This window comes from Silurus meridionalis, chromosome 6, assembly GCF_014805685.1.
Source record: "Silurus meridionalis isolate SWU-2019-XX chromosome 6, ASM1480568v1, whole genome shotgun sequence".
In the NCBI taxonomy this organism is placed as follows: domain Eukaryota; kingdom Metazoa; phylum Chordata; class Actinopteri; order Siluriformes; family Siluridae; genus Silurus; species Silurus meridionalis.
The window spans coordinates 23,973,999-23,990,580 of NC_060889.1; the positions used below are offsets into that span (position 1 = coordinate 23,973,999).

Genomic DNA, 16,582 nt, shown 5'->3' on the forward strand with positions numbered 1-16,582 from the left:
ACATGTGTTTACATTAAGTCCACAATATACACTAGAGCTGAAACTAACAATTATTTTTTCTGTCGACTAATCTAGCGATTATTTTTTTGATTAGTCGACAACTCCAACGATTATTTTTATTTTTTGCTTAATTTAGTGTTATTTTTTTAATTAGTTAATTAATACTTTGGATAACTTTACAAAAAATGATTAGTACAACTTCTAATATAATATTTCAACTTTTATTACATTTTTTCAAAAAAAAAAAAAACTTCAATGTGGTTGAAATCTTTACAGTATATAAAAATATAGTGCCAAAAAGTGTAAGTGTAACGGCCATTTGGGGCATGCAAAAAATGACATCCTTTTTATGAAAGAAATCTTGTACATAGCTTTGCCTCTTCCTGAGAAAAAAACAAACACAATAATTAACATTAGGAACCAATTTAAACATGAAATCTATGAATGCTAACAATATAAATACTGTACTGTATTTTAAAGAGGGTAGTAAATCTGCATATTTTTAAATGAACTGAATGTGATTAATTACAATGTCTAACATGATTACTATGATTACAATATTAATTGTATTTCAGAAAGTGTAGTGAATTTGTCAATTTATTATGAAATGCAGAAAGCATTTTAAACTCTTTTTAACTAATGAGATAATTTGTTATTGATCGCATACTTGTTATTGTTTTATTTAATTGTCTTGTGCCAAAAGTAAACAAAAATGCACTAGTAGCCTATTTACCTATATGTTCACGTACACTACTAGATTACAGTGAACTGTTAATGTAAATCTAGTAGTTAATTTAAAGTCTATGTGCATAAACAAATTCCAACAACCAGTAAATGCAAATTAAAAGATAAAGTTTTCTTTATTTACATTTACATTTACAGTTGCGGCATTTAGCAGACGCCCTTATCCAGAGCGACGTACAAACGTGCTTTAAATCTCTAGTAGTGAATAAATCTACACTGGTACGCAAGAATACAAACTCAATATAAATATAACTCGGATTCTACAAATTATTGTCGCCAAAGTAACTTGTACAGTATATGTTTGCAGTTTATACCGTTAGCGATGAGCATTACCATTATTACCTAGCATATCTGAATTAATTCTTGACCAAAACACAGCAGGTAAGAACACAACAATTACTCCCAAAACTAATTTTAATAATAAATACTTACAAAGATGGCTCGACCTTTTGAGGTCGGAGAGCGCCAGGATGTTTTCTTATGAGGTGCTCGTGCATTGCAGTTGTGCTGCCATGGTATGCCATTTTGGTTTTGCAAAGGGAACAAAGGACCATTTTATTTGGCCTCTGTTTAAAGTATTCCCATACTTTTGATAATCGTGGTCTAGCTTTTTGTGATAGACTGGAACTTTCTCCATTCCCAGGAGCAGAAGCCACCATTACACTAGATGAATGTAAACAATTCACTTCAATTCATTTTTATTTGTATAGCGCTTTTAACAATGAACATTGTCTCTAAGCAGCTTTACACAGATAATGTGGTGATTAAACGTAAATATGTTTCTTTGTAAGTAAGTTTGTCCCTGATGAGCAACTGTGGCAAGGAAAAACTCCCCGAGATGGCATAAGGAAGAAACCTTGAGAGGAACCAGACTCAAGAGGGAACCTATCGTCATCTGGGTTGCACCAAATGTCCATTTGAAGCAGATAAACAAAGTTGTGGCGTACAGTGATGACGATCAGAAGCAAACTGCACTCCCGAGTCAGTGCAGCAGACCGCCAAAACCAACTACAGTCCAATCCGTCCTACTCCGGAATTACATGGAACCACCCAAGGTGTTGATGAGATACCGTCCCAAGCTGCACAGAAGTGTGAAGATCCATGGAGGGGAGAGGGGCAGGAACAGTGGTCACTGGAACCTCAGGAGCATGTTTAACTCGACCGAGAGAGAGAGAGAGAGAGAGAGAAGGATATGGATTATTAATTGTCCCTACTGGTGTATGAAAGTTAATGTCACTGTGCAGTTTGGACTCCGGCAAGACTCGCTATGGCAGCATAACTAAAAGGGAGAACCAGAAGGTAACACAGACATGAGGGATCTCTGGGATAAGAGACGACCCACCACACCACCGTCAACAAACCTGAGTGAACGTGTGAATGTGAGGGGACAACAGCATACAAATATACCAGTTCACCAAACACTCTATATCCATGCTCCCTCCAGATCTGAGCCTTTACCTTAGAAAAACCTAATGACAAAAGGCTTAACTAAATAAATAAGTTTTTAACCTCGACTTGAACACTGAGACTGTGTCCGAGTCCCGACACTGGTTGGAAGGCTGTTCCATAACTGTGGGGCTTTATAAGAGAAAGATCTGCCCCCTGCTGTAGTCTTCATTATTTGAGGAACCAACAGATAGCCAGCACCTTTTGATCTAAGTAGGCGTGGAGGGTCATACTGGTACAAAAGTTCACTCAGATGTGTGTCCTTTACACACTTCTCAACATTGTTTAGCTGATCTCGCTCATCTGGCTTTGCTGAAATATACAGCTGTGTGTCATCAGCATAGCAATGAAAGCGAATCCCATGTTTATGAATGATTTCACCAAGAGGCAGCATATATAAAGAGAAAAGCAGTGGGCCTAAGACAGATCCTTGAGGAACACCAAACTTTACCTCATAGAGTGTGGAGAACTCACCATTTACATCCACAAACTGATAGCGATCAGTCAAATAAGACCTGAGCCAAGACAGAGCTGTTCCCTTTATTCCAACAACGTTCTCTTGCAAGCAGTATAGTGTGATCAATGGTGTCAAAAGCTGCACTAAGGTCGAGCAAAACAAGTAAGGAGACAAAACCCTGATCAGAGGCCAATAACAGGTCATTTACCACCTTAACTAGCGCCGTCTCTGTGCTATGATGAGGCCGAAATCCTGACTGATACATTTCAAAAATGTTATTCATAAGTAGGTGTGAGCATAACTGCTGTGCTACAACCTTTTCTAAAATTTTGGATATAAAGGGGAGATTTGATATCGGCCTGTAGTTGGACAACTGACATGGGTCAAGGTCAGGTTTCTTAATAAGGGGGTGGATAACTGCCAGTTTGAAGGATTTAGGTACATAACCAGTGCTAATGAAAGAGTTTATTATTTTTTAAACAGGTTCAATTACCTCTGGAATGATCTGTTTAAAGAAACTTGTAGGCAAGGGATCGAGAATGCAGGTTGATGATTTTGATGAGGAGATTAATGAAATTAAGTCATTCTCATGAATAGGAGTGAAGCTTTGTAGTTGATTGTCCGTTAAAAATACACTGCTGTCTACAGGGTTACTTGTAAAATAATTTGGATTTATATTAACCGTCTGGATTTCTTGCCTGATGTTTTCAATTTTATTATTAAAAAAATTCATGAAATCAGTACTACCTATTGATGGTGTGCATGTTAGCGCAGTGCTTTTATTCCCTGTTAATTTTGCTACCGTGCTGAATAAAAATCTAGGATTATGCTTGTTATTTTCTATGAGGGTGGAGAAATATGCTGATCTAGCAGCACTAAGAGATTTTCTATAATTTAAGAAGCTCTCCTTCCATGCTATTTGAAATACTGTTAATTTAGTTTGACGCCATTTACGTTCTAATTTTCAAGTGGTCTGTTTTAAGGTGTGTGTATAATCATTATACCACTGTGCTAATTTTTTCTCCCTGATCATTTTGGTCTTAAGGGGAGCTACATCATCTAGAGTGTAACATAACGTTGTTTCTAGATGCTCAGTGGCCCAGTCGAGCTCTGCGGGGTCTGACAGAGATCTATCTAATAACGTAATTTCGGGAGGATTATTAATAAAACGCGCTGCTGTAGCTGACGTGAAAGTACGCTTAACACGGTAACGTGGTGAGGTAGAAATGCAATGACTTAGGCAAATTTTAAACGAGATTAGATAATGGTCTGAAATAGCTTCAGACTGTGGAATTATGACTAAGTTTTTTATTTTTAATCCAAATGTTAACAACAAATCGAGAGTGTGTCCACCACTATGAGTGGGTCCTATAACATTCTGATTGATTCCAACTGAATCTAGAATGGACACAACTGCTGCTCTTAAGGAGTCTTCCTGATTATCAAAATGAATATTAAAGTCACCAACAATTAATGCTTTGTTTAAAGAAGTAGCTACATTTGTAATGAAATCTGCAAATTCTATCAGAAAATCAGAGTAGGGCCCTGGGGGTCTATAAATAATAATTAGTGGAATTAACTGACTTGACCTGCTTTCGGACACTGAATATTTTATGTTGGTTTAAAGAACTTCAAATGTTTTACATTTGTGTTTAGTCTTTTGTGTGACGTTTAGATAATTATTATAAATAGCTGCTACTCCACCTCCTCTGCCATTTAGACGGGGTTGGTGTATGTAACTATACCCAGGAGGACTCGCCTCATTTAATGCTACATATTCATTTGATTTAATCCATGTTTCTGTCAAACACATTATATTAAACTCCTGGTCGGTAATAATTTCGTTTATAGTAAGCGCTTTTGGCGTGAGAGATATAATATTTAACAATCCTATCTTGATCAGAGGTGCTGACTGTGCATTCAGTCCTATTTAATTTAATGTTAATCAGGTTACTTAAACAGACTTTCTGGTAATTCCTATATTTTGGTTTTGCTCGGGGGACAGACACAGTCTCAATATGGTGGATCCTGAGTAACGACTCTGTGCAGCTAGCAGACGGTCGGTTTAGCCTGTCTGTCTAAACAGTGTGACGCATAGACGCATTTCACACATGTCGACGTATTTTCGTATTCGACGTAATCGATTATGTCGAAGCGATGTTGCAGCACTAATATACACACAGTAGTAACTGATATTCAGATTCAGTTCAGAACAGATTCAGTTCAGAAGTTTACATACACTTGATTATTAATACTTTGTTGGTGTTATATTTTGGAAAGTATAGCAGGGGAGTTGATAGGAAAGCGAAATGGGTAGGAATATCTGTTGTACAACATCCTTAATTTTGAGAAAATTTAAGCACTTATTATATATAAAAAATGTTAATGTTTATTTTTGACATTTTTTTATGCATGGCCTGTCTGGAACACCACAGATGTTACTGGTAAGATAGTTCTATATGACACTGATACTTTACACAATGCATACTGTATACAACATGGAAATAGTAGAGGTCACATGCACTTGCAAAGAAAAGTTTAATAAAATTACAAGAGAATGTGTAAGGACATCTGAGCAGTAAGTTTACCTGAAAAAGACACAGTTCTTGGCATTAGTCTTGATTTGGTGAAAATAAACGAACAAACACACATCCAGATTACATATGCTTAAAGATATTTTTTTAATAACATTGTGTTGTTACATTGATACTGTTTTGTTAGTTGGTCATGAGTCCTTTGTTTATCTTCAGTATTTAAAACTGCCTGTTTTATTTAAGAAAATCCACCAGGGACTGGCCATTATTTAGTTAACCAACATCTACTACATATTTGACCCCATCTTTGACCCAAAACAAGATTTTGAGATTCATTTTTTAACAATTAGGACAGCATGGAGACTCCTACACAACTATTACAAAAAGGTGCAACCATCCAGATTTTGTTTTTCAAGAAGGTAACATAGTTCACTGAGGTGTGGTGGCTGATGGGAACAGTAGTCCCTGACCGTAATACTGACAACTACATTACTTGTAAAAATGGACACTTTTTTCTTATAAAAAAAAAAATGATCAAGTTGACATTTTTTATTGAAAGTTTTTATAGAAACTTTTTTTTTTTTTTTCTTTCTTTCTTTCTTTCTTTCTTTCTTTCTTTCTTTCTTTCTTTCTTTCTTTCTTTCTTTCTTTCTTTCTTAAATTTTTTATATGCATTTCTTGTCAGGAACACCACAAAAGTTACTGGATAGATACTTCAATATGATTCTATAAACAATGAACACATAAACAACATGGAAACACTCAAAGTCACATGTATGATTTGCATCCTTTAACAAGTTTAATGAAATTATAAGAGACAGTGTAAAGACATCTGAGCTGTTAATTGACCTAAAAAGGACAAATGGTCTTGTCATCATTTACTTGAGGTGAGGCTTCCCTTTTTGATACATGAAATAAATACAATCCCAATTCCAAGAAAACGTTCACAATATCTATCCACAATAGAGCATAGAAACATATCAAACTGAGGAAATGTACCATTTAAGGATAATATAAGGTAATTTTGAAATTGATGGTTACAACATGTCTTAAAAAAGTTGAGATGAGGCAACAAAATCTGGAAAATAAAAGTGTTATTACAATAAAACAGTTGGAGGAATATTTTGCAGCTAATTAAATTAATTGCATTTGTACCTGTGGAATGGGCAGTTTACACCTTTGGAAAGGCTCCATTCATGCTGAATGTTTTAAAGCAAAACAAGCTTCCATCCAGAAAATGTCTTTTTCAGGGAAAGCCTTGCATGTTAGAGCAAGACAAAGATAACTGCATACAAAATCCATTATGATAGCGTGACTTTATAGTAGAGTCATAGTCTGCAGTGCAGACCTTTCCCCACCAAATGACACAACAAAGGACACCCAGAACTGTTGAGCAGCTAGAATCCTGTATCAAACACATAAGAAACAACATTCGCCTCCTAAAACTTCAACAATTAGTCTCTTTAGATAACAGATGTATACAGACAGAAGCTGTGATGCTAGGAGATTTACAAATCATTGCATTGCTGTATTTATGTACAGAACAGTATTTATGTACAGTGTCTCAACTTCTTTGGAATTGGGGTTGTGTATGAGACTAGACCTGCCTCAGATGTTTAAAGTAAGCCATCTAGTAAGAGATCATAGATTTTGAAAGATTAAGAGAGCTTGGAAAATTGTGTTTATATAGTTTATGAACTTTGTAAATTATGAAAAAGGGCATGACTTTATTGTTTTTATCATAATGCAGCAGAAATACATTATGCTAATTTTTACTCACTCATATAAAAGTGGTCAGTTAGCGGGATAGTTTTGTCTTATCTTGCTGATACTATTGTACTGTTAGTTATTTTTTACTTTTAAGAATTATTTATATTTATAATACAAATTAGTAATAATTTATACATTTGTTTAGTATTGCTAAAAAAAAAAAGTCAGCAAAAAGCAAAAAGAGTAACATATACAATAGACACTGCAGCACCAACTAGTACAAAAAGTTTGTGTTATTGTGGGTGGATTTTCCATATAATAATAATTACAAAAGTTTGTTAGTTAAATAATTACATAGTACATGGTCTGGCTGTGAGGGCCTTAATGCTTCAGTACATTTTTACAGATAACAGGAAAGTGGTGATGTGTGTGTGTGTGTGTGTGTGTGTGTGTGTGTGTGGGTGTGTACATTTGTAAAAAATAAGATTACTGTTGGTTTCTTGTTGGCTTGCTTATACCCAGTGTTCTTAAAGATTAGTCTTCTTGAATGTTTTAAATGTATCCCTATAATAATTGAATAATGGATAGTAATACTGGAAATGTGTCCATGTATAAAAACAATAGTGATGTTTTCTCGTTTCTTACAGAGAGTCCTACACCTGTGGTAATTATAAAGCCTGAGACAGAAGTGTTCAGTGGAGAGACTGTGACTTTTATTTGTGAAATACAGAAAGGAAAAGACACTGAGTGGAGTTATGACTGGATTAGGGATTATTACACATTCTACCCATACCACACAACACAGGAGTTCAGCATCAGCTCTATTACAGACTCTTATCAAGGAAACTACACCTGCAGTGGGAGGAGACACAGTGATTCTCAGATCACAGAGATGAGTGATCCAGTTACACTCACTGTATCAAGTGAGTGTGTAAAATGTATAATATTACTGACTTTAGTGTAAAGTAAAATCTAATTATAATTATTTTCCCATTTAATCTGTTTTTACTTTTCTATTTGAAAGTAATCTATTACTTACTAGGAACTAATTTACCTTTTAGTGCTGTGTTTTTACAATACAATCATTTACAATCATTAAATAGTAAGTCATTAAATTATATAATTAAATAATAATGATAATTAATAATTGAATAATTATTCTGTATTCTTATATACATTTATATAAATCCAAATGCACAATAACGTACATAGATTAAGGTGAATACAGTTCTTTGTCATTTCATATCAACAGAAAAACCTAAACCGACTGTGAGTGTGAATCCTCAGAGCTCCATCTACACTGGAGACACAGTTACACTGAACTGTAATCTGCAGTCTACTGGATGGAGCTTTTTCTGGTACAAGTATCAGAAATTCAATCCCTTAAATACCAACCCACTCAGTGTGATAATCTCTAATGAAGGACAAACAACATACTACTGCAAAGCACTCAGGGGAAACTACGAGTCAGAGTTCAGTGCTCCAGTCATAATTACAGTGAAAGGTACGTCATGTTTTCTACATTTTCGCATTTAAAGTCTTTAAGCAATAAATCTAATTTATTTTAACATCTGTTGCATTTGTATAATTATGCAACATTTAAATGGTGTACATGTATTGCATATGAAGACATTTAAATATATTTTTATAGCGAGACCAAAGCCTGTAGTGAAAATACAGCCAGCTGTGAATGTGTTCATTGGGGAAACTGTCACTCTCACATGTGACATACAGACTGTAGGATCCTGGAAGTATCACTGGTATAGAAATAATGAAGAAATCAGTGATGCTGCAGAAGAGAGAGCATATATGATCAGTGATGTTAAAGCCTCTGATAAAGGTGCTTATAGATGTGAAGGAACTCAGTCATCAGATCCAAAATACACACAGAGCAGTGATGCAGTTACACTGACTGTATCTGGTGAGTGTGTTTTACCTCATATATTGTCTATATTCCATTAGCTTTTAAGAGTGAAGACATATTTTTTTTTATGTGACCATGAACTCCATCATTGGCGACTGCAGCATTTTAGCTTAATAATGTACAGTTGTGTTCAAAATTATTCAACCCCCAATGCTGTAAATGGTTTTAGGGAATTTAGTGTACATTTGTAATTGTATTCAGAATTAAATCCTACAAGGACTTCTTAAAGAACCATATGCAACTAAAATGACATCAATTAGTTTTGTAATACAGTAGTAAATGTTTCTTTTGTGAATTCTTCATTGACATAATTATTCAACCCCTTAAAGACTACCACTCTGAAGAACAGAGGTTCAATGAAGTGTTTTCAATCAGGTATTGAAAACACCTGTGGATATCAGGGAGCAGCAATAAAGCCTAATAAGCACCAATTAGGCAGCTTTAAAATGACTGTGATACTCAGCTCCTTCTAGACATTTACTGGTGTGGTTACAAACATGGTGAGGTCAAGAGAATGGTCCAGGAAGACAAGAGAACAGGTGATCACTCTTCACAGGAAGAGCAATGGCTATAAGAAGATTGCAAAGATGTTAAACAAACCAAGAGACACCATTGGAAGCATCATTCGCAAATTCAAGGCAAAGGGCACTGTTGAAACGCTACCTGGTCGTGGCAGAAAGAAGATGCTGACTTCGACTGCTGTGCGCTACCTGAAGCGTAGAGTGGAGAAAAGTCCCCGTGTGACTGCTGAGGAACTGAGAAAAGATTTGTCAGATGTGGGTACTGAAGTTTCTGCTCAGACAATACGGCGCACCCTGCGTAATGAAGGCCTCCATGCCAGAACTCCTAGGCGCACCCCCTTGCTGTCCCCAAAGAATAAGAAGAGTCGACTGCAGTATGCCAAAAGTCATGTGGACAACCCACAGAAGTTTTGGGATAGTGTTCTGTGGACTGATGAAACAAAATTAGAACTGTTTGGGCCCATGGATCAACGCTATGTTTGGAGGAGGAAGAACAAGGCCTATGAAGAAAAGAACACCTTACACCCTACTGTGAAGCATGGCGGGGGGTCAATCATGCTTTGGGGCTGTTTTGCTTCTGCAGGTACTGGGAAGCTTCAGCGTGTGCAAGGTACCATGAATTCTCTTCAGTACCAGGAGATATTGGATGTGATGCAGTCCGTCACAAACCTGACGCTTGGAAGACGTTGGACCTTTCAACAGGACAATGATCCCAAGCATACCTCCAAGTCCACTAGAGCATGGTTGCAGATTAAAGGCTGGAACACCAGACTTAAATCCGATTGAGAACCTCTGGTGGGATTTAAAGAAAGCAGTTGCAGTGCGCAAGCCTAAGAATGTGACTGAACTGGAGGCTTTTGCCCATGATGAATGGGCGAAGATACCCGTAGATCGCTGCAAGACACTTGTGTCAAGCTATGCTTCACGTTTAAAAGCTGTTATAACTGTAAAAGGATGTTGTACTAAATACTAAGTTTGAATGTCACTTGGGGGTTGAATAAAACTGATAATGATGTGAGCTCAGAAAAGACATTTGTGGTTATTTCATTATAAATGTTATGTTATATTTGTCTGACCTACACGTGCCTCTTTGATTTAATTGTAAGCAGGATGACTGAATGATCATAATCAATGTCAAACCGACCAAAACAATCAATTTCAGTGGGGGTTGAATAATTTTGAACACAACTTTAATATTTATTTACCCCCTGTACCCCAATCACTACATTAGACTAACATTACTACACACTTTTGTATTTTAATGTATATCAACAGAAACTGTGATAAAAAAGACAATTTTTAATTTGTCAACATTGCAACATATCTTTCACTGAAGATTACAGTTGTAGATTTGCATTTTTGTAACAATTCTCAAACAAAAATCTTTTTGCTCTACACCCATAACATATGATATATAGTATAGAAAGATTAGAATGCTGTATCATCATAGTTCTGCCCCCTTACAGTGAATCTTTACATTTAATATCCGTATTTTTATTCTCATTGTGTGTATACAATTCTTTTTTTTTAACACTAGACATAAATTGTTTGTCATCATCACAGAGAGTGTATTGTACTGGTTTCCTGAGAAGTGATTAATTCAGTAAAGATTACTTCACTTTCTAATATTATATTTGATTTTTAACAGAAAAACCTGAACCTGAACTCACATCAGACCTTAAAGGAGCTGCACTGACAGGAAACTCAGTGACTCTGTACTGTACACTGAAGCTGCAGTCTGCTGGATGGAAGTTTTACTGGAGCAAAGACACACAGAGCCGTGAAACTGAGACTAAAACACACTCCTACACCATCAGATCAGTTAGTGTCTCTGATGGAAGTCAGTACAGGTGCAGAGCTGGAAGAGGAAACCCAGTCTACTACACAAACTACAGTGATGCACTCTGGGTAAATGTTATTGGTGAGTATGTGACTGCATTACACAAAGAGGTTAACAGATAACAGAGCTGTAAAATAACACACAATGATTTCTATTTACACACCTCAGTACTTTTATATATGTATTTAAATGTGTATATTAATTAAACTTTAACTAAGGTCAGCACTAAAAAAGAAAAAAGTTATGAAAGGTGATCTGGACCAGCTTCTTCTTCTTCTTTGGCCATGCCATGCCATACTTTAAAATGCTAACTTAAGTAGGTTGATCATTATGTGGGTTAATTATAAATAATATAATTATAGACATCCTGTCTATATCATTCAGGAGTGTTAGTATTTTGTTCAGTAATTTATTTACATTAACACACTCACTATTTGGAATAATGAACATTTTTGCCAGCGCTGTACAGAATGTACAAAATGGGGGTAACGTAATTTCTTTCTAGCAGCTGCGATTGCTGTTATTATGAACAAAGTTTTACTTTTTTTACTTTTTTTTATTTTTCTAGTCGTCACGGCACTTACACTGTTTAAAACTGGCTGCAAATCTTTGAATGGTGCTGACGTGAATCAGCAGAATAAGGCTCTGTTTATTTTAATAATACTTTATAATCAAAATACATGAGGACAGCTCACATAGCTTCATCACAAGCTGAGTTTTCTTTGGTGCCTGTTTAGCTTCACGCTTAGCAACCTCTGAGGGATGCAATTATTTCAGTGCCACCGAAATGCATTTAGATGGTGGGAACTCACATTAAACGGTGACATTAACTAGTTTCACTTCAGGTAAGTGACAGTTTTTTTATATCAAATGAACAAAAAGCGTTGTCTTATGCTGCCCGTCTTGATTTGTGAACCAGTTTACATATATTAGGGTTATTGAGGCCCCCCATTCAAGCCCGGGGCCGAAGCAATTATCTGCTCTTCCTATATCTAGTGCTGACCCTGCTAAAGTTGAATCTTCTTATAATAAAATAAACAGGATAGCCCACACACTGTAATGCAGATATGAATAAATAATGTAGATGTCAGTTTTCATTAAAGTGATCTGATTTTTGCTAGTGCTGAGACTGTGTTTAAAATTTGGTTTACATCTTTTTTATCAGTAGTGGTTGCTGTCTGAGAGAGTTTTTGTGTTTAGTTTTAAAATGTTAATACTTGTTTAAATAAGAGAGTTGGAAATATATTTATATATAGAAACAGTGATATTTTTGTATTTTACAGAGAATCCTAAGCCTGTGGTGATTATGAAGCCTGATACACAAGTGTTCAGAGGAGAAACTGTGACTTTCAGGTGTGAAATACAGAGAGGAAGAGACACTGAGTGGAGATACGACTGGTATAAGGATGATAACACACTCAACCCAAAACAAACAACACAGGAGTTCAGTATCAGCTCTGTTCCAGACTCTTCTAGAGGGAAATACACCTGCAGAGGGAGGAGACACAGTGACAATCAGATCTCTGAGATGAGTGATCGTGTTACTCTTACTGTATCAGGTGAGTGTGGAAATGTATATTATTACTTATATACTTTATGTGAAAATTATCACTGGATTTTAATTTACCTTTCAGTGCTGTGATTTTACAATAAATCACTAAATAGTATAACATTAAATTATATAATTAAGTAATAATAATGGATAATAATTCTATGCATATTATGTGTTGAGAGATGAGTGATCCAGTTACACTCACTGTATCAAGTGAATGTATGTTATTACTTATATACTGTATGTGAAAATTATCACTGGTTTTGGACTTTCCCATTTGATCTGTTTACATTTGTTTTTACTTTTCTATTTTAAAGTAATCTATTAATTACTAGGAACTAATTTACCTTTTAGTGCTGTGTTTTTACAATACAATCATTTACAATCATTAAATAGTAAGTCATTAAATTATATAATTAAATAATAATAATGAATAATAATTCTATACATATTATGTGTTCTTATACACATTTATATAAATCCAAATGCACAATTATGTACATAGATTAAGGTAAATACAGTTCTTTGTCATTTCATATCAACAGAAAAACCCAAACCGACTGTGAGTGTGAATCCTCAGAGCTCCATCTACACTGGAGACACAGTTACACTGAACTGTAATCTGCAGACTCCTGGATGGAGCTTTTCCTGGTACATAAATCAGAAATTAAATTCACCAAATACCAACCCACTCAGTGTGATAATCTCTAATGAAGGACAAACAACATACTACTGCAAAGCACTCAGGGGAAACTACGAGTCAGAGTTCAGTGCTGAAGCCAGAATTATAGTGAAAGGTACGTCATGTTTCTACATTATCACTATGTTGCCGTTTTAAGACTTTAAGAAATATATCTTAATTATTTTAACAACTAATGCATTTGTATAATTAGACCTATCTAAAAAATTAACATATTAAAATTGTGTGTACATGTACTGCATATGATAATTTTTTATTTTTTTATTTTTTTATAGCGAGACCAAAGCCTGTAGTGAAAATACAGCCAGCTGTGAATGTGTTCATTGGGGAAACTGTCACTCTCACATGTGACATACAGACTGGAGGATCCTGGAAGTATCACTGGTATAGAAATAATGATGAAATCCTTGATGCTGCAGGAACGAGAACATATAGGATCAGTAATGTTAAAGACTCTAATAAAGGTGCTTATAGATGTAAAGGAACTCAGTCATCAGATCCAAAATACACACAGAGCAGTGATGCAGTTACACTGACTGTATCAGGTGAGTGTGTTTTATCTCTGATATATAGTATATACAGTGAGGAAAATAAGTATTTGAACACCCTGTTATTTTGCAAGTTCTCCCACTTAGAAATAATGGAGGGGTCTGAAATTGTCATCGTAGGTGCATGTCCACTGTGAGAGACAAAAAAAAAAAATCCAGAAATCACAATGTATAATTTTTCAACTATTTATTTGTATGATACAGCTGCAAATAAGTATTTGAACACCTGAGAAAGTCAATGTTAATATTTGGTATGGTAGTCTTTGTTTGCAATTACAGAGGTCAAACGTTTCCTGTAGTTTTTCACCAGGTTTGCACACACACTGCAGGAGGGATTTTGGCCCACTCCTCCAAACAGATCTTCTCTAGATCAGTCAGGTTTCTGGCCTGTCGCTGAGAAACACGGAGTTTGAGCTCCCTCCAAAGATTCTCTATTGGGTTTAGGTCTGGAGACTGGCTAGGCCACGCCAGAACCTTGATATGCTTCTTACAGAGCCACTTCTTGGTTATCCTGGCTGTGTGCTTCGGGTCATTGTCATGTTGGGAGACCCAGCCTCGACCCATCTTCAATGCTCTAACTGAGGGAAGGAGGTTGTTCCCCAAAATCTCGCAATACATGGCCCCAGTCATCCTCTTCTTAATACAGTGCAGTCGCCCTGTTCCATGTGCAGAAAAACACACCCAAAGCATGATGCTACCACCCCCATGCTTCACAGTAGGGATGGTACTTATCATTCTTCTTCCTCCAAACACGTTTAGTGGAATTATGACCCAAAAGTTCTATTTTGGTCTCATCTGACCCCATGACTTTCTCCCATGATTCCTCTGGATCATCCAAATGGTCATTGGCAAACTTAAGACGTGCCTGGACATGTGCTGGAACCTTCCGTGCCATGCAGGATTTCAAACCATGACGTTTTAGTGTATTACCAACAGTAACCTTGGAAAAGGTGGTCCCAGCTCTTTTCAGGTTATTGACCAGCTTCTCCCGTGTAGTTCTGAGCTGATTTCTCACCTTCCTTAGGATCATTGAGACCCCACGAGGTGAGATCTTGCATGGAGCCCCAGTCTGAGGGAGATTCACAGTCAGGTTTAGCTTCTTCCATTTTCTAATGATTGCTCCAACAGTGGACCTTTTTTTAACCAAGCTGCTTGGCAATTTCCCCGTAGCCCTTTCCAGCCTTGTGGAGGTGTACAATTTTGTCTCTAGTGTCTTTGGACAGCTCTTTGGTCTTGGCCATGTTAGTAGTTGGATTCTTACTGATTGTATGGGGTGGACAGGTGTCTTTATGCAGCTAACGACCTCAAACAGGTGCATCTAATTTAGGTCAGAATTCTAGCTGATAGACAGGTGTTCAAATACTTATTTGCAGCTGTATTATACAAATAAATAGTTAAAAAATCATATATTGTGATTTCTGGATTTTTTTTTTTAGATTATGTCTCTCACAGTGGACATGCACCTACGATGACAATTTTAGACCCCTCCACGATTTCTAAGTGGGACATCTTGCAAAATAGCAGTGTGTCCAAATAATTATTTTCCTCACTGTATATAGTATAAACAGTATAAATCTACATTTAACATCCATATTATAATTCTCACCGTGTGTATAAAATTCAGTTTTAACAGTATACATAAATTTGTCATCATCACAGAGAGAGTATTGTACTGTTTTCCTGTAGAAGTGATTAATTCAGTAAAGACGGCCTCACTAACATTATATTTAATTTTTAACAGAAAAACCTGAACCTGAACTCACATTGGACCTTAAAGGAGCTGCACTGACAGGAAACCCAGTAATTCTGTCCTGTACACTGAAGCTGCAGTCTGCTGGATGGAAGTTTTACTGGATGAAAGACACACAGAGCCGTGAAACTGAGACTGAAACACACTCCTACACCATCAGATCAGTCAGTGTCCCTGATGGAGGTCAGTACAGATGTAGAGCTGGAAGAGGAAAACCAGTCTACTACACACACTACAGTGATGCACTCTGGGTAAATGTTATTGGTGAGTATGTGACTGCATTACACAAAGAGGTTAACAGATAACAGAGTTGTGTAGTAAAACACAATAAGTTATATTTACTCACCTACATACAGAGAACAAATACATTTTTCCCAGTATCATGTTCAAGTGTAAAACAGTGAAGAGAAGGAGGTTTAAAATTTTATACAGGACACGAGTGTAAAAAAAAAAAAAACATTTCAACATAATTATATGAATATATGTATTTATTAACAGGTGAATCTTCTCCAGTATCTCTGTTCATCAATCCCAGCAGATCTCAACACTTTACTGCTGACTCTCTCTCACTGAGCTGTGAGGACCAGAGAGACTCTACTGGATGGAAAGTGAGAGGATACACACACAATGAGGCATCAATCATTTCTTCATCAGTTTCAGGATCTACATATAACATCATCTCCCTCTCTCCATCACACACTGGAGTTTACTGGTGTCAGTCAGAATCTGGAGAACGCAGTGATTCAGTCAACATCACAGTACACAGTGAGTCTTTATCACTTCTCATCAGTAGAATTTAATACAAAAACGAAGCCTAACATAAAATTTTTTTTATTGAGAATAACATGAAAATGAA

General features: G+C 36.1%; 1 protein-coding gene across 1 annotated transcript in view; it reads left to right on the plus strand.

Annotated features, from left to right (window-relative positions):
* LOC124387224 (Fc receptor-like protein 5) overlaps positions 1-16,582 on the plus strand; it is a 111,051-nt gene that overhangs the window by 36,314 nt on the left and 58,155 nt on the right. The window contains exons 22-31 of the mRNA XM_046851441.1: positions 5,083-5,091; positions 7,539-7,814; positions 8,144-8,395; positions 8,543-8,812; positions 10,985-11,257; positions 12,460-12,735; positions 13,274-13,525; positions 13,704-13,973; positions 15,718-15,990; positions 16,225-16,491. Of these exons, the coding sequence (XP_046707397.1) occupies positions 5,083-5,091; positions 7,539-7,814; positions 8,144-8,395; positions 8,543-8,812; positions 10,985-11,257; positions 12,460-12,735; positions 13,274-13,525; positions 13,704-13,973; positions 15,718-15,990; positions 16,225-16,491 (2,418 nt within the window). The remainder of the gene's footprint in view (positions 1-5,082; positions 5,092-7,538; positions 7,815-8,143; positions 8,396-8,542; positions 8,813-10,984; positions 11,258-12,459; positions 12,736-13,273; positions 13,526-13,703; positions 13,974-15,717; positions 15,991-16,224; positions 16,492-16,582) is intronic.